This window comes from Heliangelus exortis, chromosome 6 (assembly GCF_036169615.1).
Source record: "Heliangelus exortis chromosome 6, bHelExo1.hap1, whole genome shotgun sequence".
Lineage (NCBI taxonomy): Eukaryota > Metazoa > Chordata > Aves > Apodiformes > Trochilidae > Heliangelus > Heliangelus exortis.
The window spans coordinates 7,721,764-7,749,565 of NC_092427.1; the positions used below are offsets into that span (position 1 = coordinate 7,721,764).

At 38.1% G+C, this 27,802-nt stretch overlaps 1 protein-coding gene across 2 annotated transcripts; it reads left to right on the forward strand.

Annotated features, from left to right (window-relative positions):
- On the forward strand, positions 1-27,802 carry ACTR3 (actin related protein 3). 2 transcript variants are annotated; one of them, XM_071746509.1, is made up of 13 exons: positions 1-247; positions 6,543-6,620; positions 15,235-15,290; positions 19,648-19,772; positions 20,287-20,397; positions 21,177-21,272; positions 21,886-21,993; positions 22,815-22,958; positions 23,670-23,843; positions 24,577-24,669; positions 25,136-25,261; positions 26,560-26,643; positions 26,900-27,802. In XM_071746509.1, the coding sequence occupies exons 5-13, from the start codon at positions 20,326-20,328 to the stop codon at positions 26,993-26,995; spliced, it is 993 nt and encodes a 330-aa protein (XP_071602610.1). In that variant the 5' UTR covers positions 1-247; positions 6,543-6,620; positions 15,235-15,290; positions 19,648-19,772; positions 20,287-20,325; the 3' UTR covers positions 26,996-27,802. The 2 variants fall into 2 exon arrangements, with proteins under 2 accessions (XP_071602610.1, XP_071602611.1); XM_071746510.1 differs by lacking the exon at positions 6,543-6,620 and having other exon boundaries at positions 2-247.

Consider the following 27,802-nt stretch of genomic DNA (forward strand, 5'->3'; position numbering starts at 1 on the left):
GCCCTCGCCGCTGCGCGCAGGGAGGGGCGGGTCAGCCATCTTGGGCTCGCCGGGCCGTGCCTGCGAGCGGGCGGGGGAGGCAGCGCCCGCCCTGCGGAAGTGCCCTCAGTCCCAGCCGCCCGGCCCAGCCCAGCCCCGCCGTGCCCCACCGGAACGCGACCAGGGCTGCCCGCCGATCCCCAGCACCGCCGCTACCGAGGAGCATGGCAGGGCGGCTTCCGGCCTGTGTGGTGGACTGCGGCACGGGGTGAGCGACGGCCGCTGACAGCTCGGTTGCCGCCCGGGGCGGGGCCGGGACCGGGGCCGGGCGGGCTCCGCTGCCGCAGATGGCGGCGGGGGTCGCGTTGCCCGCGGGGGTGGGAGGGAAGGGCCGGGCCAGGCAGTGGCGTCCGAACCACCGCGGTGCCGGTAGCGGGAGGGCTGGGGGTAGCAGCCGGCTGCCTTCCCTTCCCCTTCCCTCATCCTCTCTGCCGGGCCCTGCGCGGCCGCCCGCCGGGGAGGGCTGTCCCGGTGAGGCCTCTCGCCCTGCGGCCGCGCCCGGTGGTTCCCCTCGCTCGCCCTGGAGGAGCCGCCTCCGGCTCCTCGGCCGGTGCCTGCCGGGGTGCGGGGGGACCCTGTGCGGCTGGCGGAGCCGGGGGGAGGGGGGTGGCGGCGAGCGGAGAAAACGACCCCGCGGCTGCCTGCAAGCTCCTGGAATTCCCTGGCTTGGAGGAGGCACCGCGCTGTCGGATGCTGTCCCGGGGACTTTCACGTTTTTGTTTATTTTTAATGGATAATGTCATTTATTCTGGGTTACTTCTCTCTGTGGAAAGAAAAAAAAAAAACCCTCCGCCTCCAGCGAGCAGGCGCAGAGGAACTTCCTTAGTTTTGTCAAAGGCTCTTCCTGCTTTTGGGCTTTTATACCTTATAAGGCAGTTTTCAGTGTCAAACCTGAACCAAATCAGTTTTAGAAACTGTTCTTTTTATTTAGCAGCTGCCAGGTGATGAAGAGAATGTGGTGCCAGTGATATATAGCATAAAAAGTGATTCGGGAGAAGGCCCTCGGGTCTCTGGCTCCCTTTTCCGTCGGGGCACGGCTCCTGGAGGCAAGCAAGCCCTTAAGGTGTCTGTAGGAAGCCGACCTGGAAGGGTTACGTGGTACCGATTGCAGGAGCACTTTTCAGAAAGTGAAAACCGCTCTGTGACCTCTTCTTCTGCGGTATCATTTTAAAAGATAAGATACTTCATTTTAGGCACTATGCATCAGCCTTTTGCTGGAGAGTGTTAATGTATTTTCCAGGCTGTTCCTCTTTTAGCTAGCACTGGTGGCCTGCTGATTCGGTAACCTGTCTTTTTGTTTCACTTCTCATCCATCTTGCTAAAAGCATTCACAGATTTCCTAGTGACTGCAGTGTAGATACAAACGTTTGCTCTGAAAGGGTGTGTTCTTTTGAAATCCAAGTGCTTGTTTTTTGAAAGGACATGCTCATCTTTTCTTCAAGAGACTGTATTTGGTGTAGGACATTATTGAATTGGTCTTCAGGAAGAGCATAATACATAAATGTGTTTATGATGTCTCTATGTTTAACAGTTGTATGAAGAAGTCACACCTGTAGCTAGAGTAAGAGCTAAATCCTTGAATTTTGTGGGATGAAGGAATGCTGGCACATCATGAATAAGTGTCTAGCTGAGTGTAATGGGAGTATATGCAAATTTAACAAAGTGTATATGCACTGTATCTTTCAAAACAAAAGATCTGTAATGGACTGTGCTGCATGCCACTAGAAGCTTTTTCCCATGCCATGTGTTTGTGCATTGCAGGTTGTCACAATGAAGTCAGTAATTGTGTTTTTACAGTTTTGTAAAATACAGGTTGTGACCACTGGAGCAAAGTGATTCACTGAGAGCTTTCAGTGCTGCCAAGCAATGCACTAGCAGAGACCTGCTTAGCAAAGACTTTGTCTTTTTAATGTAAGAGGTACACCAAGGGACCTGAGCATCCAAACAAATAAATGTTCCTGGGGTAGGTGTGTGTGCAAGTACTCCATTAATCAACCTCAGTGCACCTGGTATACTCTGTAATGTTCATCTCTGTGGAGTTCACCAAGTCTTGCTCCTTATTTTTTTGCTCCCTGTCTTTAAAGATCTCTCTGAGATGCTGTTTTATATATATATATACATATATATATATATATATATATATATTTTTTTTTTTTTTTTTTTTTAACACAGCCCAGCCTGATCTCTCCAGACTTTTCCTTTCTGATGCACTTTTTAGTCCCAGGTTGTTTGCCCCTTAAGTTTTGCTCCAGGAAACTGGGCAAAATTTTTTAGCATTGGAAGTGTTGAAGAATGTTAGGGTTGTTGAAATTCATTCATTTTGGTAGTCAAAGGTATAAAGTGGTGAATTTACAAGGAAAAAATATAATACTTGAAGCAAATAGGGAACAGGTGGGTAGTAGTGCAGTGGGATGTGATAGCATAATCATGCTCATAGTTTTCTTATTAATTGGTTCAGCCTTCTCTGACACCATCTTGTTTTTTGTGCATTAGCAAGAACATGACACATAAATCATGTCACCCTTATGCTGTGTGTGAATCAGTTGAGATGTCACTTCGAATACTGTCTTGTCTACTGAAATGAGAGAAAGCAGAGAAGGTAAAGATAGCCCCTGAAAACACTAAAAGAGGTTTCAAAAATACAAATACAACCACAGCAGGAAGGCTGAAAGGGGCTGCCTGTAGAACAGGCAAGTCTTTAGAAGTGCACAGTTTTGTTTTGTTTTTTCAATAAGCAGTGGTTTTGGTTGATGTTTGTTCGTTTTTGTTTGGTTTTTTTTTTTGGTTTTTGTTTTTGTGTTTTTTTTTTTTTTTTTGAGGGAAGGGATGATAATTAACTTACAGTTCAAGGAGAATTTACCTTAATCAGCAAAAGGGCAGGTGTAGGAGAGGTATTAAGGGTGTCTTTCTGCACATCTTGTGTGTGTAGCCACAGGTTCATTTTCTTGATTGGAGTGGTATTTTTTGTGTGCATTCTTTTTTGCTAGGTAAGATTGAGGGAAAGGAGGTGGATGAGAAAGGTGGGAGATTTATGCTTTTCAGCATCAGCCTGCACAGATAAGAGAGATTTTAAGAAACCTTGTCAAAGCATAAGAAAACCAAGGCACAGAAGAAGTAGGGAGGACCATGTCATATATAATCATATATATATAATATATATATACCATGGTATTATTTCCATAAAGTGTATGAAAAACACACCAAAGAAATAAAAAGGCTTTTGCTGATATCTTAATCTCAATAGGCTGCAGTCTTTTGTTCTGTGCCTTTTAAGTGTTGGAATAGTCCTCAGTGCCTGTTCACAGGCAAACAGCACAGCCTGCAAACCATTATTAAAAGCTCTTCCTACGCCACTTCAGAATTCAGCTTGATTAGGTTGACAAGTAGATTTTAGCTGTGTCTTTGTGTGATTGCATTTTTTTTTACCTTAGTATACACTTGTATAACATTGAATTAGATAATTTGTGATGACAGATAATTGCAAGACTTCGAATTAATGGCTCTTTAGATGAGCTGAATTCAAGGGCTGTGTAACCTACTGCAGTTCAATAGTGTGAACTTAATTCTAGCAATGAAAGTGATTTAAAGAAAGTATTTGTGTTTTCTGCACCTACACTTCCCCTTTCTATAGGCTTGGTTTTTCTGTGGCTGTCAGATTCATTGCCAGGCAGTACATGAATGTTGTAGGTAACCAGACTCCAGAACTTTTTGTTGGTAGGGTCAATGTTGTTGAGTCTCTTCTTGAGTAAATTGGTTACATGATAGTGTGGAAAAAAAATTTCAGTTGTCTCATGCCTTGCTTTCTTGTATCTCCTGTCATACACCAAACCAGGCCCCTTTTTCTCTTCCCTTACACAGGTTACAAAAATGTTTGTGTTTTGGGGTTTTCTTTCTTTCCTTGGTACTAGGGGAGAAAGCATCCCCACTGTTCGTGGTAGGAGCATGAGTCCTTTGAAACCTCCTGGCAGTTTGCATTCCTGCCCAGCTGAGAGCCTGGAAATTTGAGGTTGTTCAGGATTTCCAAGCTTTCTTGACGTGAAGTTGCAGGCTGTTCTTCGGAGTGAGTCACATCTCAGAGTTTTTTGGCTGTTCAGTTTCTATTACCAGTTCTGCTGTAAATGAAGGAAGGAGAAACTTGGGTACATGAAACCTCAGAGAAGCTGAAATCCTGGCTGGTGCTTGGGTGGTGTGTGCAGTGTCTGTGGGGGTGAGCTTTGCATTGGGGGATTTCTCTAACTTTTCTAGTTAATCTTCATGCAACTCCTGCATAGCTTCATGCTCTTAAGTAGAGCAAAGTGTTCATGGGTTAAGCATCCTCTAATGTGAGAAATTATGACAGGATTATGTGGTTCTGTTTCTCTTCTGAGTTTTGACCTGGTAGCATAAATGAGTTCAAGATCCGTGAAGAGCTAATAATCTTCAAAAGGCTAAAGATCTGTGAGATGAGAAATCCAGTGCTATAAAAAGCAGGTCAGGGGAAGTAATGCCCTGTATTTTGTTTGCTCTGGCACTTTTATAGTATCTTATTCTGTACCTCGAAAACCATCTCTTTTGGGATTAATTTTCTTTATGTTGTGTCATCCCAGAAGCAACTTTCAGCATGGAAAGCATGAACAAAGTAATTCCTTAATGGAATATGGAAAAAATATTCTTCCAGGATTTAAAAAATATCTTTTACTTGCCAGTAGCTGAAATGGTTAGGAATAGAGAAGGAACTGTTTTGTCCTTAACACAGAAAAAGTAGTTGTGCTAGATGGAGAGTTATAGTTATATATATAATAATTGCAAATAGGTTCTGAAGACTCATGATGACCTGTGATGTGTCTTAAATGATTGGAATACATCACAGTCCATGTTTTAACACTAAATGCACAATGTCCAACAGAGTAATGAGTATCAGGAATTCAGTTAGGAATATATATATATTCCTATACACATACACATATATTTTGGAATATAGTTATAGCAATCAGTTTATCTCTTAATTAAATGCATGTCAGAAGCCATCTAAGATGCATGGCACCTTCAAGTCCTCCTGTTTCTGCTTCGTTTTTCTCATATCTTACTTATACTTTATGAATATATAAAAAAAAAGGAGGGGGGGAAAGGGGCATTTCAGAGCACAAACCCACTTGCACCCATGGTTTGAATCTATAAAGTTAATGATAAATGAGCAGAGCTCCTACATGTGCATGTGAGGGAAGGTTGCACAGTCACCACAACCAGAGCCAGGCCTGATGGAAAGGAGAGGTGTGAGGAGGGGTTGTGGGTGTGCAGGGGTGGCACAGGGCAGGTTTCCTTCTGCTGTCTTGGTTGTTTTTTACCTGGCTTGAACATTCTCTCCAGAACATATGCTGATTGTGTGACTGTGATACACGTTTGCTCATCTAAGTTAGTTGAAAATACAGCTTCTAGGAGTTCAGAAATACAGTACTAGTTCCTGAGTAGTAATCCAGCCTCTCCACTATTTTATAGGCATGGATAAAAAACCTTGCAGTTGGCCTTTTTGGTAATGCAAGTTTAAAAGTTTCGACATGATGTTTCAACATACAGTTTCATCATTGTAGGCTTTTTTTGGGAAATACAAAACGACTGACAATTTCAAATAAGCTTCTTGTTTACTGCAATTTTGAACAAACATTCTTAATCTAAAGACGTTTAAGGAGAAAGAAGTGGTAAAATCACTAAAAAAATATTTTAGTTTGTCCCAAATTCATTACTTCCTTTTCTGCTCTGCTTAAGAAACCTGTATTGCTTTAAAGTTATGACGTAGTTGGTTTTACTGAACTAAAATTGTGTTTACGTGTGCCAACCTAACAAAAATCATCCTTGGGTAAATAATCAAAAATACCACTCTTTTCAATCTTGTTAATGTCCATAGCAGGATTACTTTAACCATAAAAATGAAGCATCTGTCCTTTTAAAGTGCTGCTACATTGCTTTATTTGTATTTATTTATTTTTAAATCTGTCGTCAAGAAAGATTGTATCCAAAATTGAAAACTTTGTCTTTTCATCCCCAACTTCATGTTCTGATCATGAGTTTGCATTTCTAAGACTAGACATAGGAAAGCTCTAGATAAATTTAGAATTTAGATTTTTTTTTCCTGGGGTTTCCTGTTGCTCTTTATTATTCTCTTGTGGTCATTGCAAGTGTTTGCAGCTGTGCACAGGATGTGTTTTGGCATGCTCAGTCTTTGGAGAGTAAGATGCAGACAGGAGGTTGTCCTGATACTTTATTTTGATTGTAACCTTGCTACCAGTGAATGAATCCAAATTTTAACTCTTTAGTTGGTGCAGTGTCTCTAGCTTACCTACTATTTCAATATTAACATTTTATTTTTCATTACTTGCCTTGGATTTATTTTGCTGTTAATCATCTGCAAGAGCTTTTACAATATGACTTCTTGCATATTCAGTTAGACCTCAGAATCTCTGTGATCTTGTTAAATGAGATTTGCTTTTTACATTAAACAAAATTCAGTGGTCTGTTTTTGTCCACAGCTTAGCGGGGCATTTTTTTCTACAAAACAACTGTTTCTAATTGGAAGTCATCTCTTATTAGAAGCATGGTCTAACATGGTAAGTATGTAAACTGGTGTTTTAGTGCAAGCCTGTTCTTAATGGAAAACATTTGGTTACCTACTGAAATGCTGAAGTAGTAACCAGTGTACTGGGCAGACTGGAAGTGTGCTGAGGGTCTCCTGCAGTGCTTGCTGTGAGCTCCTTCCTTCTTGTCCATGCTCTGTTTGGTTTCATCTTACCCCCAGCTCAGGTGGGTGTAACTGGAGAGATTGTAGTAGTTGGTGGTTCAAAGCTGGAGCTCTCAAGTGCTGAAATTGTGCAGATAGCAAGCAGAAATGCCCAGCTGTTTTTTTAACGTGGTTTTGCTGCTCTATTTAATTTCTTTGGAAAACTTCCTAGCGAAGTCAGTTTTGTATCAGCTATGGCTCTTTCTGCTTCTTATGACTCAGATTTTGCCCATTTCATCTCTTCAAGTGCAAGATTTTGTTTACCTGGCAATAAATTATTTGTTGATTCAATTGATTCATCCTTGTTTTATATGTTGAAAAGTATCTATAGCTATTCTCATCTCTTGGTTTTTTTCCCCTCTTACAATAAGTATTTTATACTATTAAGTATTTAGTCATCCAGACTTCTGAACTTTTGGGGAATTCTTTTCCCATTATTTGGAAATACTACATGGAGTAGTCAGGCTGTGGAAAATACTCAAAAAAACTTGCATAAAAGTGAAACATAAATTTATTAAAAAAACCTAGCAGTCTAGGTTAGTATTGTGTGGGTGTTGTGTAACACAGAGGCACTGTTCAGATACTTGTTAAAATGGAATTATCTGCAAGTCTCAAAGGAAGCAGTAAGTAAAAAGAGAGCATTTTGCTTTTGCCAACACAAACTATTTTCATTATACAAAGATAATATCCAAAACTGTTTGCTCTTCTTTCTTTGAGGAAAATGTAATCAAAGGAAAGCTGACTTTACTGCTGACATGTACTTCAACACAGAAAATAAATATTTGAAATGGATTTCACAAATTTAAAGAAAATTGACTGAGTGCAAATTTAGATGGTAGTATCATCAGAATACCTAAACATGGATTTTGTTAAACTTGAAAATCAGTCTTTTTTTTTTTAACTGTTTTAGTACACTTTGCACGACTCAGCCACAAGCTAGAGCCTTTTGATAATAAATGCATCACATCTTCCTGTTTACTTCTAGAAGAGAACTGCTGCAGAGTCAAGTTATCTATGCTGTTGTTTGTTTTATTTTTTTTTTTTTTTTTCAGTTTTGGTGGAAGTAAACATAGAGCAAATTTGAAAGTAGATTCTCTTCTACTCTATCCAAATGTTAGTAAAATTAGAAACTGCACAATCTGGTAGTTTCCTCAGTTCTCCAAACTGAGATATAACCTGTCACCTGAAGACTCTTGTTGCCGTGCATTTGACTTTATTCTGAATGCTGTGTAGCACAGGATGCTGTTGCCTCTGTGTTCCTCTTAGTCACACACCAGGAGGGTTTTGCTCTGGCTATTTGTGGCCATGTGGGTTTTTTGCTACCCATTTTAGCTAGATTTTTACTTGGAAACATTGCAGTCATGTCTGTGCTTCAGGTTGTGAAATATATATATGTATATTTGGACAAATATAGAGAGACTTTTAAAGATAACTGTTCATAGAGATTTTTTTTCTTCCCCTGTTTGGGAAATAATTATTCATTTAAAGCATATTTTTTTTTTTCAAGCTGCTTTTGGGCTTACTTAAAACTCCACACCACTTCATCCTGCTTAAGGTTTTTAACTGTGACAGTTATGTCAAGAAAATGTTAAGTAAAGAAGTATTTGTTGCCAAGGTGAAAGTTCTTGTTTGAGTGGACTGATCTTTGGGGGAAATATTGTAAGAAAATAGTTTCAGATACACAGTAATGCAGCTAATTCTAAGGCCAAGGTTGCAGACTGCCAGATTTGTAACATCTCTCGTGTCTAGAGGTCCCCTATGTCTTTGAAATACCCATTTGCCATCCCTTCAGGTCTTGTCTACAGATTAGCAGTGTTCTTCTGAGAGCACTTGTAATTTTGTGTGCTTTTTCCATTTATAGAACTAATGTCTTGGCTTTCACTATTGATTACTTAAAACATTTTTGATCAACAAGTGTTTTAAAACTTGACAGAAGCAGCAGTTATTAAAAAATGCAACGAGTGGTGTGTAAAAGATACAAAAATATGAAAGGCATGACTCATTTCAAGTCTTTTTCTGTCTTATGTTTTATCAAGGACATTTGAAAGGAGATAGTAAATGAATTTATTAGTACAAGCCCCATTTACCTAATATGATCAGATCCTTCAGGGATTTCTGCTGCCGCTTAACCAGTTTGTACCTGATGCTCGAGCCTGGGGACTTTTTAAAGGGGCTTTTCTCTTTCTCCATAATTTTCTCATTATTTCTCTTTGTGAGGATTTGAAAAGTAAACATCCCCTAGGCTTTTCAGTCTCATCTGGTGTACAAGAAGGAGGACAGAAGAAAAGCAACAAATAAAAATACAAAGGCTTTTTCAGGCTTTTCAGGCACATGAAGCTCTGTGTAGGAAGACTTAAGGGCTCATCCATGTTTCTGAAGTTTTCCAGTTCTTTCTAATGCAGCTTTGTTACTGAAAAACATGAGTAAAACCACCGTATCTCTCTTATAAATTCTGTCTGCATGGAATTTATCCAGATACAACAGGAAAGGCTATGAAGCCCTTTTTGATGAAGTCTTTGATGGACAGAGCATCTGTAAGGGCCTGGGCACTGGAGTGCTGAATCCCTTTCTGTTCTGTGTATATGTGTATCCTCCTTTGACTCTCCCCACTTTCTGAGCTTTTCTGTACTGCCTTCTGCAACCTGCTCACTTAATTACAATTTTCCTAGAATTAAGATAGCTTGGCCAGCAGTGAATTTTGCTGTTGTATGCACACCTGCAACAAAGAATTTACATGCTTCAGCAGACTTCAGTCACATCTGCACTATCCTGCATGCCTGCACACAGTGGCCTGTTGTGAAGCTGTGAAACTGAAGTTATAAAATAACCTTTCTTGGTTTGTATCTTTTATCTTGAGCTGTTTATCATGTAATTTTAAGATACGATGCCTGAAATTTCATAAATTGAAACGTTAAAGTGCTCTGGTGCAATAGTTTTAATGGTTTCTCTGCTATGATGGAGGAGATTTGCATAAACAAAGTTATTTTAGCAAGCAGAATTGCATACAAATATTGTAGCAGCCTGTGCTGGTTTTCTTATATAGAGAATTACTGCTGTGGTGTCTCGAGAGAAGTGAGGTTGAGATTGGATTGAAATGATGAGGTGGTTTGCAGCCCATGCTAATAAAGACAGTTCCTGAGCAAGGGCAACAGACTTCACAGTATTCTTTGCTGTTCATTGTTTTATATAGTTGAGGCCTCTGGAGTTTCTTTGCTGTACGTTGATCAAAAAAACCCAGCCCCATGCAGCCTTTTTCTCACACCTGAAGGAGGTTTAGGCTATGAAGTCCAGGTTGGTGCATTTGGCTGCTCAGCATGGGATTTTGAAAAGCCAGCATGTAAGTGGGAATTATCTACATAGGACAACAAACATGCCAGGGTGTATTTAGAACTTCTTGGTCTTGAGCATCTCAGTTTGAACTGTAAGAAAAGAGTTTTGTCAAATAATGATTCCCAGACTTTAAACTCCTGGACTCCAGTACCTGTACTGTTCAGAAATCAGCAGGGATTACTTCTTTTAAAGCACCTACCTCTTGTTATTTGATTTAAATGGCTGGTATGGTCTTGTGTATAGCTGTTAGTGTGGTGATGATTTTTGACTCCCGTTGACACAGTATCACTTGCAAAACTCAACAGTTCTTCCAGGAAGCAGCAAGTTGCAGGTCTGTAAGGTGTCCATATCTATGCCTATATGGTCATGGAATTAAATAATTAGGCAGTCTTTGGAGTAGGGGTGAAAATTCTAATTGTACACGTAAGTTCTGATTACTGGGCATTTGGGCTTGCTTCCTGGAGTCTTTTCCACACAGTTTCAGGAAAAAAATACAAAGCACTCAGGAGAGTCTATAAGTAGCTAGAGGCTCTTAAGGGAAATGAAAGATGTGGTTCTGAACCCATTTGGATAGAAGAGGACATGGAGTACAGATCTCCTGCCACCTTAGCAAGTGTTCCATGTATTTAGCTCTTGTGAAAAAACAGCATCAGCTTACTTCTATGTATAAATGCAGTTTAATTTCCAAGAAAGGCTAATCCCATCACTAAATGTTAAGACTTCCTTGGACCAAGACTCACTGGGCAAGGTCTACATAGGACTTGGGAGAGATGTGTTTAGTTGGAAGAACCTTGTTGGGCTTGGTGCACAAGCTGTGCAGCCCTGCCTCCTGTATACAGAGAGGCAGAATTTTAGGACTTAGCCATACAAGCTGATGCATATACTGTACAGGTCAATGTATTTGGGAAGCCAGTTGCATCTGCAAGGTGAGATACAGGGCAATGAATGTGTTGCATTTTGAGTGAGAGCTTGCACGGGATTGTTGTGGCTCAGATGGTGGACAGTAATTCAGAACTGTCATGAAGAGAAAACAATTTGAACAAAACCAACCAAACAAAAAACTCAGAAAAATATATCCCCCTATGTATTTTTTTTTTCTAACTTTACCACCTTGAAGGTAAACTAGAAAGTGACTTTTTATTTATTTATTTGTTTTTAATCCCTGTGCTGCATTGCATCTCCAGTGGGGCCAGTGTTAGAGGTGCATCTTACTCCTGTTGTGTGTACATTTTTAAGAAGAGAGAAAAAAAGAATTTTCCTATGCATGAAATTGCTTTTCACCAAGGTCATTAGGGGTAGCTGAGGGTAGACTGTAATCTGGATTTGCTTTACAGAAGTTGAAGGTCAGGTGACGTTTGTCTGCTAATTCTCTTCTGTTTTTGCTTTGCTAACTCATTGTGTCTTTGCATGGAGCTGTCAGCAAAATGACAAGGATACAATTTGTGTTGGGCCACCCCATTTCTGTTGTACTTTGAGCAGCTGAACAAATGGATTGCCTGCAAAGCAGTTGTCACCTATTCCTCACCCTTTTGTTAAAATTTCAGTTGTGCTAAGAGCTAGGGTGTATAACTTGGGAGAACAACTACAGAATGACAGTTGTAGACAGGAAAGAAGTGGAGCAAAGGTGTGTGGTCATGGTTTGTGGTTTGGAGACAGAGGTTCTGTTAATGACGATCTTGTAAGAAGTTCTTACCCTAAGTACAGTTTCCTTTTGGCTTTAAAATTGTCTGCATGACTAATATGTAAGTAACCTTCAAGTCACTTTGCTTTCATGTCATAGCCTTGGAAACATCATTCTAAGTTAGAGGGCACATACAAGAAATCCTGAGAGGATTGTGGAGAGCCTTTTGGTTGTCCTTCCAGAGATCTCTGGGGCAGATCAGCTCTGAGCAACTTCACAATTTCAGGGTGTGAGTTTGAGGTGGATGTGAGTAGAGATATTTCTCCACTGATAGCTGAGATGTGGATTGGTAGAGTGAACATGGAAGGAGCCTTTGTTAGCTGTTATCCCCACCCCATTTGTGGTATGAATGTTCTCTACAAAAAATAGTGTTTTGTTCAGTCCCATAATTGCATCCTCTTGGGTCAAAGGCTGGCGTGTGAGACCCTGTTGCCTTTTAGAGAAGATGCTGCAGGGAAGTCACTGGGTAATACCAACACCCTATGTTTGTGTTTTGATATTGTGGGTGTGTGTATGGCTCTGTGTGTATCTACACACATTCATATTGAGACTTTGTAGCTGCTTTTGGATACTTTGAAGGTTACCTTCTGCAGTAAACCTGAAGGTCATGATTATCCAACAAAATTTTTGCCATGTTTGTTTTATCTCCATTTCTAATAATGCGAGCTAATAGCCCTACAGAAACACTTCATGTAGCTGGACATGAAGAAATAAGGGAAAACATCTGGATGATCAAGGTTGAATTCAGGTTTTCACCTTTGGGATCTTATAAATCAGTGTTACAGATTTTAATAGAAGTCTGCTTCTAGTTTTATACTCATCTTTATGCTGCCTTGTTCTTACTACTGGGTAGTACCCCAAATTCAGTGTGGGAAAGCTGAGTTTCCATCTCATTAATGACATGTCCCTGCCTGTCTCCTTGGAAGTCCCTCCTGCCACTCCTAGGTGCTATGTAGCAAGCCAGACAAGCTGTGATTGACTCAACTGTGATCCAGTGTTGCTACTGGCTTATGATATCTTCAATATCTGGATTTTTTTTCTGTAGTGGCCTTACTGCCCTGAAGAAGACAGGGTGTGCCACATTCCCCTGTGAATCACACCTTAGTCAGACACACTTTGACCTGTACCAGCTGCTTGTGGAAACTGTATACTTGTTAAATCAGCTTGGCCATGGTATCCTTTTTTTTTTTTTTTCATGTGATTTAAATATTTACTTCCATGTGGCAGTGATAGAATAGATCTGATCAGCCTGACTAAAGCCTCATCTTTGCAAAATTTAATTAAAAAACCCCATCAAAACAAACCACCATGCATTTGGAGAACTGAAGATTTGCATGAGCTTTTATTAATTTTAAAACTACCTTTTTTTCTCATTATGACATTTTTAAACTCCATTTTAGCTTGAGAGTCTCTGTCTATATATGTTTAGTTTTAAAGATCAATCTTACTGTTTATTGTGTGTGTTACCACAGTCCCTGGCAGCCCTAGCAGAGCCCCCTGGTACCAGTCCTGGTGTGAATGCTGCAGAAACTGTGTCCTGGGGAGCATGGAGCCCCGGGACAGGGCTGAGGCACAGGGACAGCAGCAGCTCCCTCCCTAAACGAAGGCAACAGTGGTGGCCTTCCTGATGTGGAAGAAGTCTTGGTAGATTAGAGGTGTGAAGCTTTGCATTGGAGACTTGCTGTTAGGATGCTTTCATATTCAGAGACCAGAAACCAAGGGGGTTTTTGCCTCTTGTTGGTGTTGTGTTTATCCCCCCTCTCCCATTTTTTTGAAGCTTAAAAATGAGACTTTCTTTTTTTTTCTTCTTTCATGAGTCAGGAGATTTCTTGCTGAGTAGGCCATAGTGGTTTTAGATATGCTGATTTTGTGTCTGAATGTGGTCTTTTTATCTAAAATGCATTTTGCATTTGGCTGGGTTTTTTTTTCCAGTCTGTGTGTGTGCTGGGCAGTCTCCCACACCACAGGCAACAGTTTAGCTTTTGTGTTCTTTGAAATACTCAGTTTAATAATCAAACAATTTTAACTTCTTTACTTGTTAAGGCACTTCTGATCTAGTTGTAGGTTTATGTAGCCTTCAGGCTCCGAAGTTCCTGCATAGATTTAGCTGTAAAATCCCTGTGCTGCAGTTTGTTTTACAGGGGCTGCAAAGCATTTTTTGTCTTAGATGAGGTCCTGTGCTAACTGCTTTGTCTGGGGAGAACTACACCTTCCTTTTGAGGACAGGTTTCTCTTGGCCCAGCACTAATACGTGTGGGTAATGTCAGTGACAGAAGTTGTGTGCAGGTTAGCAAACACGTGAGCAAGTTGTGAGCAGTAGCATCAGCAGCATCACAGCAAAACCTTCTGCAGCAGCATTCCTCTTCCAGCCTGGAAAAATGGAACCTCTTGTTGCCGGGCATTTTCCTGTCTATAAATGTAAGGACTGTTAAAATCAGTACCTCCTAAGAATTTCCAGGTTCATATAAGCACTGAAGATTGTAGAGGTGCTACTACAGTGTTTCATGGTTTTGCTGATGGTGCTACTTCAGTTAGTACAGCTGTCTGACTGCATAAAGAAAATGGGAACTTTTGTCATGTCTATGTTAAAAACATACAGAAAATGAGAACTTTGTCATGTCTGTGTTTGTTAAAAACTTGTGCCTAGGCTGTAACTAGTGTGCCTTTTGGTCTGCATGTTTTAGAATTTGTCTATGCTGTTGTTAACTCTTTTGAAACAGCAGCTAGGAAGCTGTGATACTGTGAGCTTTGCAGTTATTTTTCATCAACACATGGATAATTTCTTCAGTTTTCTTACACTGTGACAGTGAAAGTCATGTATATAACCATAACACATTCTGGGAACTGGGTATGTGAAGTTCTTTTCCTCTTGCTTTCCTTAGCCTTACTAAACACATTTTCAAGACTATTTTCGGTTCATTAAATGGAATTTCTTCTGCTACCAGTGTCACTACCAGCTGTCAGTACTGACCAGCTACACCAGAATGCTTGTAAAGTGGTGGCCAGCCCTGCCACATGCCCTGCTGACAGCCCAGGGAAAAGGGAATTTTTTTCCCCTGTAGTTAGCAGTTGCAAACACTTCTACCACTGTTACATGAAAATGTTTCTATAGAAATGCAAACTGCTGAGCAGGGAAGAACTACGCTGACTAAATGATACTTTTAAGCATTGATAAATTGGATTACTTTGTGTAAAAAACTTCACTAGAGTAGAAGTGAGCAATGATGTTCATTAGGCAGGGAACATTGTTTTACCTTTTAAAAAAGAGGAGTTCTTCTTTTGTTTGGTGTTTGTTTTTTCTTTTTTAAAGGGAATCTGTAGATTTGTGCTTTTTATATATATATATGTATGGGAAAAGTTCATTAAAAAAAGAAGCTACCCTTGGTATTTGTGATATTAAATATTATAACCTAACCTTTTTTTGCCTCAATAGGTATACAAAGCTCGGATATGCTGGTAATACTGAACCCCAGTTCATTATTCCTTCATGTAAGTATTTATTACTTCTGCATGAATGCTGAAGTTACACTTAAGTGTTTCTATAACATACTATGCAAAAAAAAAAAAAAGTTAGAAATTAATGACCTGAAAATGCCACCGAGTGATGACACTGAGTGATAACATGGCTCTGTTCTGCTATAGATGCTCAGTTTAAAAAGGTGCATTCATTAAAATGGTATCCTAATACTTCAAGTTAGTATCTTGGAAATTGAAGCCATACTAAAATATAGTTGTGTGACTATATTTACTTTTTTTGAAGGTTTTTCCCTTACTAGACACTTTCCAGGTTAAAGTTCAGTGGATTGTAACTAAAAAAATATAAAATCAGATGTTTCAGTATCTGTATGGTTTACAATGTTATACTCTGCAGGTATCACAACTATGTTACTTTAACATAGTATGTTTTTAAATATAACATGGAAGCATTTATCTTTTTTACACTTAAAATTACTTACTCCCTATTGTGTGAACTGTTTCTCCTACTTGAAGTGACAGGGCTCTCAGGCAGCTTCCTTTAGAAATGTTTCACCTTCAGACCTCTTACACCATTTGGCATTTTGTCCCTGCTCATCTGTGCCAAAGTAATCATGTATTACATCCTGGTAAAAAGGAATAATTACTACATCCAGTTTCCCGTGCAGATATAACAGGAAAAGAGCTAGAACTAATAATGCTCAAGCATAGTCAGTCTAAAAAAGAACCTGATCTTTCAGACTCTAATTTTTTTTCTGGAAAACCTGCTTCAAAAGCAATATTCATGGAAAGCTAAAGGTAATTCACTTAATGCATTCTTCTGTTTTCATAGGAGGCAGAGAATCCTTTCAGTCTCTTCTATATGTTTTTCTTAATTTGTTTGGATTTCCAATTTAATTTCATTTGGTTTATCTCAGTGGCATGTAAAATGTACTCCACAGTTTTATTTTTCCCACAAAAACTAGTTTTAACATTAGATTAAAAAAAAAAGTTAATAGAACATTGAAACTTCATAGCAGTCTTTAAAAATTGGTAAATGGTTATCTTATTTAATTTCAGCTAGAATTTGTATCCTTTTTATTCATCTTTAGATTTGGTTTATTGAATTTTAAAACCACTTTCTTATTCCAGAAAAGGAGAAGGAGAGATCATGGCACTTTAAACAAATTCTGAGAATGAAGAGACCTGTCAGTTCATTAAGCAGAGAAACTTACACAACAGGGATGTTATTTAAAATAGAAAAGAATAGGAAGAAATGAGATATTTTTGTCACATTTTTGATACACTGTGGTGAATTTAGGAACAAAAAAAAAAAAAAGAAAAAAGACACTCTAGGTGTTCCTACTGCAATTCTCTTGATGAAAAGGGCATTTTTCTCATTTGTACTGTAATCCAAGTTAGATAATTACACGAACTGCATGAGTCTGGATTAATCCTCTGCCTCAAATGGGTAAAATGGCACTGGTGTAATCTGTATTAGAGAAACAAAAATAGAGCATAGCAGTACCTAGTTTCAAAATAAAATGTTACCTAAAACTGTGGGTATTTTTAAAGCTGTTAAGTGTCTTTAATTTCCTTATTATCATCCACAGAGGAAAAATGGTTTGATTTCTCCTTTGACTTTCAGTAGTGGTGGTACATGTTATCAATTTGGTTCCCTAAAAAATGTTTGCTGTTAAGCAGGTTTGAGCAGCATTCCTTCTGTCTTACTCACTTGCTGCTTATCTTACTCCTGCTTTTAACAAATTTTTATCTCTCATCTTGATAAATTCTGAATATGCTTCTATAGAGATGACAAATGCTTGCTTGAAAAGTCAAGGAAATGAGAATACATTGGACCATTTTTTTTAAGAGACTTGGGTTCACTGCTTTCTTCCCCTGACTGCTTTAGATCTTAGTGGATTATTAATTTTGCATGATTTTGAACCTTTTTTCCTTGCTATATGTGAAAATAGGATATCAACTTCTTTGTTACCCAGTAGTTCTCTCAATTTGTCATCTATTTCAGTTTATCTATAATAGTTTACATGCTAGATGTCCTTTTTTTTACCTTGATAAAATATAAATGTCTTGAGTAGTGGTTAAGCACAAAAATTGATTTGATGCAAGTACGTCCTCTTTTTATTTTTCCTAAAAGCTCCTAATTCTTGTGCCAAGCAAACCAAAGGCAAACTCTGAGATACCATTGGAGTGCTGCCCATCTTCAGGCACCACTGTAGCCAGCTCTGGTGTCAGCAAGGTTTATTTTCCTGTTTATATTTTCAGGCTGCAGTATGTGATTCGTGTTGTTTCTTTTCTCATATCTGACTTTCCAAACCAGGACTGAAGAGGCTGGCCTCAATGTGAGCAAAATATTAAGAGCTCCCATCTTGTTTTAGGCTTGTAACAGAGTGAACTACTTTGACTTGGAAATTTCTATAATCCTGTGCCAAGTGATGGTATTTTACTTGATATCTCTAGAAGATAACACAGAGCTGTACAGAAAAATCTGTGAGCTCTGTAATGATCACCTGAAAAATATTTGGCAAGATTCTTCTTCTCACTTAAAGCAAGTGCTATCCTTGCAACACCTTCCCTATGATTTTAGCTTCTACTTCCTATCTACCCCCCTGCTTTCAGCTTCCTCCAGCCTTCTGCTTCCTCTCTGCTCTCCTATAGGCTACTGCAGAAGTTACACTATGATTCAGTTTTCTTCCTGTAGAGCTGAAAATGTCTTTTCTCTTATCCTGTTCAGTCTTTCACAACATTTAACTTTTGTCTGCACAGCTCTGCTTCTGTTGCTTTTTGAGGGAAGAGAAGGGAGAAGGATGGGGAACATCAGTGAACTAAGGGTACCTCACCCTAGCATGTGATTTCCAGATCTTGTTGCTGTGCTGCCCTGTGTCTGCTGGGATAGACCTATTTTCATAACTTAAAAAAAAAAAATTCTTAGTTGTGAGCAAACAGAAGGTGAAAATTGGAGATCTTCTTGCTCTCTACAGCTACCTGAAAGGAGCACGGTGGGTGTTGGTCTCCTAAGTTACACAAGCAATAGGATGAGGAAGTGGCCTCAACTTGTTACAGGGGAGGCTTAGATTTGATACTAGAAAAAAAATCTCCTGGAAAGGGTTTTCAGGCACTGGACCAGGCTGCCTGGGGAAGTGGTGGAATCCCCACCCCTGGACATACTCATGAGCTGTGTGGTGCTAAGGGACTCGGTTTAGTGGTGAGCTTGGCAGTGCTGGGCTTCATCTTAAAGGTCTTTTCCAACCTGAATGCTTCTATGAATTAGCAAAACAATTCTGCCTTCTTTGGAAGACCTATTGAATCATAACCTTTGAAGTTTTGAGGCTGATACTAATGCTGCTTCAATATATGAATTTCCTTATTTGTGTAAAGGATTGTGTTAGTAAGACTTAAAAAAAATACATCGGGCATTGCTAGCACTGCAACCCTGGTAGCCACAGGGCTCATGCAAAAGATGAGGGAAGGGAAAATCTCTGTTCCTGTGATATCTAATCACTGATCCATCTTTCCAGGTTCCTGTGTTTAGCCTTAGCCAGTATTTTTCTTGTAAAAACCTTTGTTTATTTGTGATGTAATTTTCCAGGAAAGAATAAATTGCCAAGTTACAAGCTTTTAACTTTTGCCAGTTATTCCTTGAAGTGAAGGAGAGATTTATAGTCCTCCTTAAATGAAATTCTCTATCCTGTTTTTAATGATAAGATAGGAGTATGATTTAAAGGAAGGAATTAAACACGGACTTTGTGAAAATCTATTTTAAAGCACGTAAAGCCACGTCATGTGGTCATACAGGTTTGTCCTTTTAAAAGGCTTCTTTTATTTCTGTCTAATTTTCTTACTTTTTCAATTTCTTCCCTTCTGCCTTTCTTCCTTCTTGATTATTTGGTTGCTCTTCTGTCCCTTTTTTTGTGCCATATCTCACTTTCACAATATGTCCAGAAATCAAATTGATGCAAATGAAAACATCCCTGTATCAAATGAGAACATTTTATTTTTTCCTCTCTCTACAACTTCTACATTTGCATTCCTTTTTCCTAATTATTAGAGGACTGTGCAGAAAATTAGCAAACCTGTTGAATAAAATGAGATCCATGGGGATACCCTGAGTGGTTCTTTTTATATTTTATCTCTCTGATTAGATGTTGAATGTTTAGCAATTAAATCTATATTTAGGTCTGTATTCTGTTAATTGAGAAATCGTAATTATGTTTACCTGTGATGAGAATTTAAATTATCTGAGTTTTGTTTAGCTTTTCTATGCTTACATGAAACAAAGGATAAATACAATTAGTGTTCCTGTTCTTGAATATTGAGGTTTTCTTAATGCAGGATATATGATTTTCATTATATTTTGTGTTGTCTGTTGAAGGTATTGCTATCAAAGAATCTGCAAAAGTGGTTGATCAAGCACAAAGGAGGGTTTTGAAGGGTGTTGATGATTTAGACTTCTTTATCGGGGACGAAGCAATAGAGAAACCAACTTATGCAACCAAGGTATTAAGAGAAATGTTTCAAATAATTTCCAATGCTGTTCAGAAAGCATCAGCTATACAGTAGACAGCCTCTTAGGAGTACTTTTTTTGGTTAATTTTACTCTTACTTTCTTATTAACTCTGTTTTAATGGAAAATAAGGTTTGGTACTAGTTTTGTTAATACTCAGGAGATTGTAGTAACTTTTTTTTTTTTTAGAAGTATGTAAAGAGATATTTCTTTTGAAGTGAAGGGGGAGCATGGGGAAGTGTTAATTGGGAATGTCCCATTATTTCATGTTCCTTGGCATCTTCAATGTCAGGATGCTGGGTGAGGGGGAGCCTTTGGTTTATCCTAGTGCCACCATTCTGTTCTGCTGAGAAAAACATGTGTTTTCTCTACTAATCAGGGCTGGCGTATGGATTTTGAATAGGTGTCTGATCAGGACAGGAGAAGGTAGTGCATGGTTTCTTGTGTATGGAGATTATATGCATTTACCACAGATGGAAACACTAAAATTTTGATGTTCTGTGACAGTGGCCCATCCGCCATGGTATAGTTGAAGACTGGGACTTAATGGAGAGGTTTATGGAGCAAGTAATCTTTAAGTATCTAAGGGCAGAACCTGAAGATCATTATTTTCTTTTGGTAGGTAAAATTATGTCCTGTGTACAAAATTGTGTGTAAATGTTGGTGCTGACCTGCCTAATAATTCTTAATTATGAATATGCTTATGTTGAAAACTAAATGCAAATTATCTGAAAATTCCCTGACCTATTTCTTTTTTTATATATCCTGCAATACTATCCAAAATGCTCTTTCAGAGGGGAGACTTAATGTTTAGTATTTTAATGAAAATTACAGCATCCTTTGACAGCATGTTGTATGTTGTTGCTAGCTTCTCTCAGCTGAGTACATTTCTACAGCTGATCATATAAACTCATTTTGTAGTGATTGTCTTCTATAGATTAAATGTTTCTTTCTTTATTGAATCACTGAGAAATTTTTAAAATTGTAGTTCATTAAATGTGTTAAGCTTCATGCTTTCTAATTTTTAGGTTGATACTTGATACTTTCAGTAAAATCAAAAGCTGTGATGAGCTAACGAAACACAAAGGGTAAATTCTTAAGCACTAATCACTAAGGATTGTGTTGCACTTCTGATTTTCTCTTTTCACTTAGGTAATTAAGTGTTTGCAATGCAGTTTGCATAAATTCTGTTATTGTCAGGGGAGTTTCTGCATTTTATTAGTTGCACTTATGAGCTGCATTTATGAGCACCCTTTGCACATTACTATTTTTACATGCAATTGTTGGAGAATGACTCATCTTCCAAAATTTAGGATTCAGTGATTTAAAAATTTTTTTTTTTAGGTCAAGTGCTTGATTTGAATGTAAGTAAAACTTGGGTTTCTTTTATCTCGCAGACTGAGCCTCCATTAAATACTCCAGAAAATAGAGAATATACTGCTGAAATCATGTTTGAGTCTTTCAATGTCCCAGGGCTATATATTGCTGTCCAGGTAAGGGCAGGGCTGTTGAAAGTTAGAGGTACAGTATTTCTGTTAGAGGTACAGTATTTCTGTTAGAGGTACAGTATTTCTGTTAGAGGTACAGTATTTCTGTTAGAGGTACAGTATTTCTGTTAGAGGTACAGTATTTCTGTTAGAGCTAGAAGTAATTTTACTGTGAAAACTGAATGAATGATGTTAGGAATACTTCTGTGTCATTTTAGTTAGCAGTTTCACCAGTAGGTATTTGATATGCATTGATGCTGTGGTCTGCCAGCCTAGGTACTGTTCCCTTGTTACCTGTATAGAAGAAGGCCTCTTACCAGCAGAGTAAAGTATCTGTTGTATCATAAATTTAAAAAATCCAAGCAACACACCACATCATAATAATGGTGTTAGGCCAAGAATTGAATCCCTGACAATAAGAAGTACAAAAACTTGGTTTATGTGGTCTCTTTTTTGTAAGCTGTTGTGTAGCTGTGTCATATTACTAAATCAGTTTCAATGCTGTATATTGCCAGGAAGATGTCAGTCTGGGTATTGTTGGGAAGGGCAGTGGGAGGTGGGAGCTGCACTGCAATGGTTTTCTGAAGATTTTGATTTTTTTGTGTGTCCTTTTTACAAGGCTGTCCTTGCCTTAGCTGCATCTTGGACGTCAAGGCAAGTTGGAGAACGAACACTGACTGGCACGGTTATAGACAGTGGTGATGGTGTCACTCATGTTATTCCTGTTGTAAGTATGCATCAAAACTACAGAAACAGTTTGCCCTGTAACTTCTCTGTGGTTGACACTTACCCAGACTGAAGTATAACTTGGCATCCTCAAAAACCTCACATTTTTTTCTGTGTTAGAAAGAACATTTTATATGAATGTAAAGGGTATATAGGAATTTTTAAGCATTTAATGTTAGTGTCATACCTGGATTAATCTCTTTGGGTGTAGTACTTCTGGTAAGGTTGAAGGCTTCTGTTTTCTACATTTAGACCACATATTTTTAAGGCCCTAATACTGGTCCCAGTATGAGTGTGGCTTGGAAGGGTAGATTGTTGGATGAGTATGGGCCAGTCTGGTGTTCTAAGCCGTCTCAATGTGCTGAAATGATGCATTTTCTCCCTGCTTTCAGAAAATTAATTTTGGTTCATGTGGAACATCATGTCTTACATCAGTGGCTGTGACTGCAGAGCCACATCATTTATTCTAAAATAATATTTCATGATACAAGGTTCCTTGACCTTTTTGGTAAGAGTAACCTCATTTTGAAGAGAAAAGAAAGGCCAAGGAATAGTGAGTATAGCTATTTGTCTGCCTTACATACTAGTGACCTTTCTATTCCTCTTAACCTTGTAAGAGTTATGAGCCAGTGCAAAGCAAAACACTTTATACAAGTAAAGTAAATCTACTGAGGAGCTGGATTTCTGGTAATTAAATGAAGCAGTCTCAAAATCACAGGTAGTGAACCAGGAGTTTAGACTCCTTTACTTTCTCTGTCCCTCCTGAACTTTTTGGGAAGGATTTCTTGTCAATGTCTTTCTCCTGCTGAACTTTATTTACAGGCTGAAGGGTATGTGATTGGCAGCTGTATCAAACACATTCCAATTGCGGGACGAGATATAACATACTTCATTCAGCAGTTGCTGAGGGAGAGAGAAGTAGGAATTCCTCCTGAACAGTCCTTGGAAACAGCTAAAGCAGTGAAGGTAATGTTCACATTGCCAGGTGTTAAGGTTATTTTAGCTCAGAGCTTGATAGCTAATTTTAATATACAGTAATCTCTTAAAATCATGCCCTTCCAACTAAAGGTGCTCTGTTTCTAAATAATATTAAAATGCTTAAATAATATAATAATGTGAAGTATTTTAGAATTAAGGTACACCATTGAGTTATACTCAATTTGGCCTAGACTTTCACTCTTTACTTTTAGTCTCCCCTTTCTCCTCCTCCTCTTCTTCTTATTGTAATATCCAGTAGGAAATGTCCTTTGTGGGATGTGTAGTGTAAAGAGCTGTAATTATTCTTTTATTCTTTCTGAATGTTCTGTTCTTTTTTGAAGTACAAAGCTATTCTCAAAGACATTCAGCTGAAAGTACAGTTAAACCTTGTTTCTATGGCAAATCTTCAATTTACTTTAGAACTCATTTGTCACCATTGTGGAAGTTCAGAGGGGAAAATAGAAGAAAAGTGATTTAGCTCAGCAAGATGTGCTGCACAGAAATGATTGGTAGTAGCAGAGCCATTATCAGACTGTATCCACTAAATGTCAGTTCAGCCATTTTTTAGGCCTGTTCTGTATCTGCCAGTTTAAAGCTCTTGTTCTTAAAGGTTTAAGTTATTACAGTTTAAAAAAATTCATCCCATCTTATCTGCTGGACTTAAGGAGATGCTTCTAACTCTACACGTTCAATTTTCAGGAACGCTTTAGTTACGTTTGCCCTGACTTAGTAAAAGAATTTAACAAGTATGACACAGATGGTACAAAATGGATTAAACAGTATACTGGAATTAATGCCATCTCAAAGAAAGAATTTACCATTGATGTTGGCTATGAGAGGTTCCTGGGGCCAGAGATTTTCTTCCATCCTGAGGTAAGTTGATTTGAATGGTCATGCTTTTTTTCACTTGCATTTTAGGTGGATAGCATACAAATATTTACAAACTTTTAAAGAAGTGGTTATACCAGCTTATATTTCTCCTTACTTTTACCTAGATACCAGCTGTTGTTTCAGTCAATGTGATTTTGATTCATCTTGATAGTAATCTTCACACAAATTCAGGTTGATACCTAAACAAAGCCCTATATTGGAAATTTTTAAAGTAGATGGGTTACTAAGCCCGTATTTTCTTTTTGATTTTTTTATAAAACTTCAGGTCTCACCATACTGCACAGTTTTTCTCACCTGTCTGTTGAAAATTTAAGTTTCTAAATATTCTATCTTTTTACCTTTATATGCTGTGTCTCTCTTACAGTGTTGGGAACAAGTAAAAGGGAATAAAGCTTTTTTTTTTTTTTTTTTTTTTAATTCTCCCTGAATTTCTCTCTACCTTCCTCTGTTGCAATGTTTTTTCATTTGACTGTCTTCTGCTCTGGTACTCAAGCATCTCTGAAGGGCATGTATTTATTCCTTAAAGAATAGCTGGCAAAAATGATACATTAGCCTTTTATAAATGGCAGCAAATGTTGCTAACATATTTCCATTATTAGTTTTTGTGACCTCTGTAGTGTAACAGCATGGTTCTATCTCTTACCTTTTTCTCTTTACCCTCTTTCTTTTGCAGTGTCATCCTACATCCTAACTTGTCTTTTTTTCTTGATTGTAGTTTGCTAATCCTGATTTTACACAACCCATCTCAGAAGTAGTAGATGAAGTTATTCAAAATTGTCCCATTGATGTTAGACGTCCACTGTATAAGGTCAGTAGCTATAAGGAATTTTTTTAATACTTGTTTTAGAAGGATTGTGCTTTATCTTCAAACACATATTTGAAACTTTAAAAAAAAATCCCCAACAAACTAACCATTTTTCTTCAAAGGAGTTCAGTATGCAGAAGGCTTTGTTGTTCACTTGCACTTTCTCAGAATGTGATTTTTCATTGCTCAATCTCTCAATTAAAAGAAACAAAAGAAACAAAAATCTGAGAGAAAGAAGTGAGATGTCCTAAGATATAAAGAGATTTTAAGGCACAACCAATTTTAATGAGACCACCTCTGTGTGAATTCATATTCTGTCATGTTTGTGTGTTAGATAAATAAAAGCATACCTGTTAACCTGTTAAAAGCCATTTTAAAGGCTGTGTTTAGATATTTAGAATGTAGGAACTGGATAAAGTTAGAGACTTGTGTTTTCAGAAATGGTTAATGATTTTCTTACTCACAACAGAATATTGTCCTCTCCGGAGGCTCAACCATGTTCAGGGACTTTGGTCGCCGTTTACAGCGAGACTTGAAAAGGACTGTTGATGCCAGGCTGAAACTTAGTGAAGAACTTAGTGGTGGCAGACTGAAGGTAAGTTCTCACAGCTCAGGCATTTAGCAAGCATCTCTCCCTTTTTACCTGGAAAACTCCAAATTAACATATTGCAATGATGTTCATGTTTGTTGAAGTAATTTCATTTAAAGTTCTTAGTGAAGCTTTTCAGTTTCATATGTTGTGAAGAGCTGCAGACTGGTATTGGAAAATACTTGTACTGTAGTATCCTACAGGGAAGTGTTATTTCCCCAGGTGTGCACTTTGCTGCCTGTCCATTGTTACTGAACTGAATCAGTCTCATCTAATGAAAGGATGAGACTTAATGCCTGTTATGTATTGTGCTAAGTGGCTGTTGATCAGTTGCAAATCATCACTGATGATAATACAAAAGTCATTTTGGGTTTTTCTTTAGATGCAAGATTGAAAGGATTTTCCTCATTAATTTTTCTTAGTAATCTAGCCAAATGAGATCAAACATTCCTTAAAACTCTCAAGATAGCCTCCTACTATGCAATGAGGACAACTGAAATTTCAGTGATGTCCAGTTGCCTGGTTGAAGTAACCTCGTTTATTCTCTGTTCTCCAGACTAGTCTTTTACCACTTAGGAAGGAAGCAGGATGTGAGTAAGGAAATCTGATCTGATTCTTCCTTCTTCAGGGTACTTGGCATTGCAAGTAATCACTGGCTTGAATTTTGCAGATGTATTACAAATAATTTTTATATACTGTTACAAATTTCAGGAAGTTCAACTGGAACAAATGTAACAAATGATTTCTTTCTGAAACTTATGTACACAAAAGCATAAGTAAAGAATGGAGGTTTGTGTGGATATGGAGGAAAAGGGACTAACTGGAATGAGTGAAGTTCTGAAAAGTATTACTGAGACAGTATTGGTTCTAGATAACCTTTCAATTGATTTGCAACTGTTGCTTTGTTAGAATAATGGCATGAAAATTAACTAAGTGTTGAATTTGAAAGGGGTAAGTGGCATGGATCTGTTCTTACAACTGCATAAATAAATGGTACTTCAGGAAGTTCAGCAGAAAGTAAAGCACGGATAATTGGAAAGGAACACTACAGTGAGGGTATTGGGAAAAGCTGGTGTGAATATAAGCATCTCTTAATGTCTGATAAAGTATGTCACTGGCCATTTATAAACAATATATTTCTTGGTTTGGGTTTTACAGGAGATAATCTGATGGTATAATTGTAAATGTACATACCCCACATTTAAGAAATTTGTGAAAAATAATCTTGAAATACACACGTTTTGAAAGGTGTTATTTTTACCAGCAAAGGTAACTTTTAATGTTTCTTTTTTTTTCATTTATAGCCTAAGCCCATTGACGTTCAAGTCATTACACACCATATGCAAAGATATGCTGTTTGGTTTGGAGGATCAATGCTGGCTTCCACAGTAAGTTAGCTGTAAAGCTGCACGTGTTTTAGTTACTCTGGCTCTGCTTTTGGAGTGCTCATCTCTTCTTCACTTAAGAAAAGTTGGAAGATTTCTGATAGTCATCAGGTAGCAAATACATACTCTCTGTCCCCTTTGAAGCTTTTGCATTAGACTGGAAAGTTTGAAAGAGCAAATGAAACCTGAATAAATGTTGTTAATATAAAATATATGTATCATTCACCGACTTTTTTGTTTTTTCTCCTTCCATTTACAGCCTGAATTCTACCAAGTATGCCATACCAAAAAAGATTATGAAGAGATTGGTCCTAGCATCTGTCGTCACAACCCTGTGTTTGGAGTCATGTCTTAAAGCTGACCTCAGAGGCGTCAGGGATAGGGAGGTGGGAAGGAGGAGAAGTCTTTCTGATTACTTGTTTGTCTGATGGCTGGTATTAAGATAGCAAACATGACTTGACAATATGAAAAAGACCAAACACAATTAAGCAGGATTATTTTAATAAGTGTCTCAACATGCAGATGTAGTGGAAAGCCAAAAGGATCATGTTTTTTCTTTAGATTGATTATTTGAACCTGTGCGTAACAAAACAAAAAAAAAAGTGGATTTTAGTTCTTTCTGTGCCCTGGTATTTTGTATATTAATGAATTATCCAAGATTTGATGGTGTGTAGATAGTCAGCTCTCTAATGCTTCCGTTGTACCCTTTCAGGGGTGCGATGCAGGAGCTTGTTTATATTTCATACTTTTTTATACTTTGAGGAAAAATATGAATAAAAAAACCCCTGTAATATTTGAGGAAAAAATTTACCAGTGACCAACCTGAATTTAAATTAAAAAAACAAAGTCATGACTCATGCAACTAGCTTGTGCAAATCATGACAATCTAAATCCTGGGTTCCATACAATGTGAGTGCTTTTGGAACTAAGAAGCTAGTATCTTGGATTAACCAATGCCTGCTAGTGCTTTCTGATTACTTGGTGCATTTTCATACTATCTCTTGCTTTAAAAAAAAAAAAAAAGAAAAGTAAAGACAAGACTGTTGGACCAGTATTGCAGTTCTGTAGTGTCATTTCTAATTAAAACCAAATAATCAGGTTATCAAAATTGGTGTATTTAAAACCTAACACCATTCCAATAAAGGCACAAAATTTCTTTTTA

What these genes read in the sequence shown, in the direction of transcription:
- ACTR3 (XM_071746510.1), top strand. Translation starts at nt 204, where the DNA reads ATGGCAGGGCGGCTTCCGGCCTGTGTGGTGGACTGCGGCACGGG. An exon ending in CCAGTTCATTATTCCTTCAT is followed by an intron (nt 15,291 to 19,647) that starts GTAAGTATTTAT and finishes TGTCTGTTGAAG; the next exon opens with GTATTGCTATCAAAGAATCT. An exon ending in AGATTTTCTTCCATCCTGAG is followed by an intron (nt 23,844 to 24,576) that starts GTAAGTTGATTT and finishes TCTTGATTGTAG; the next exon opens with TTTGCTAATCCTGATTTTAC.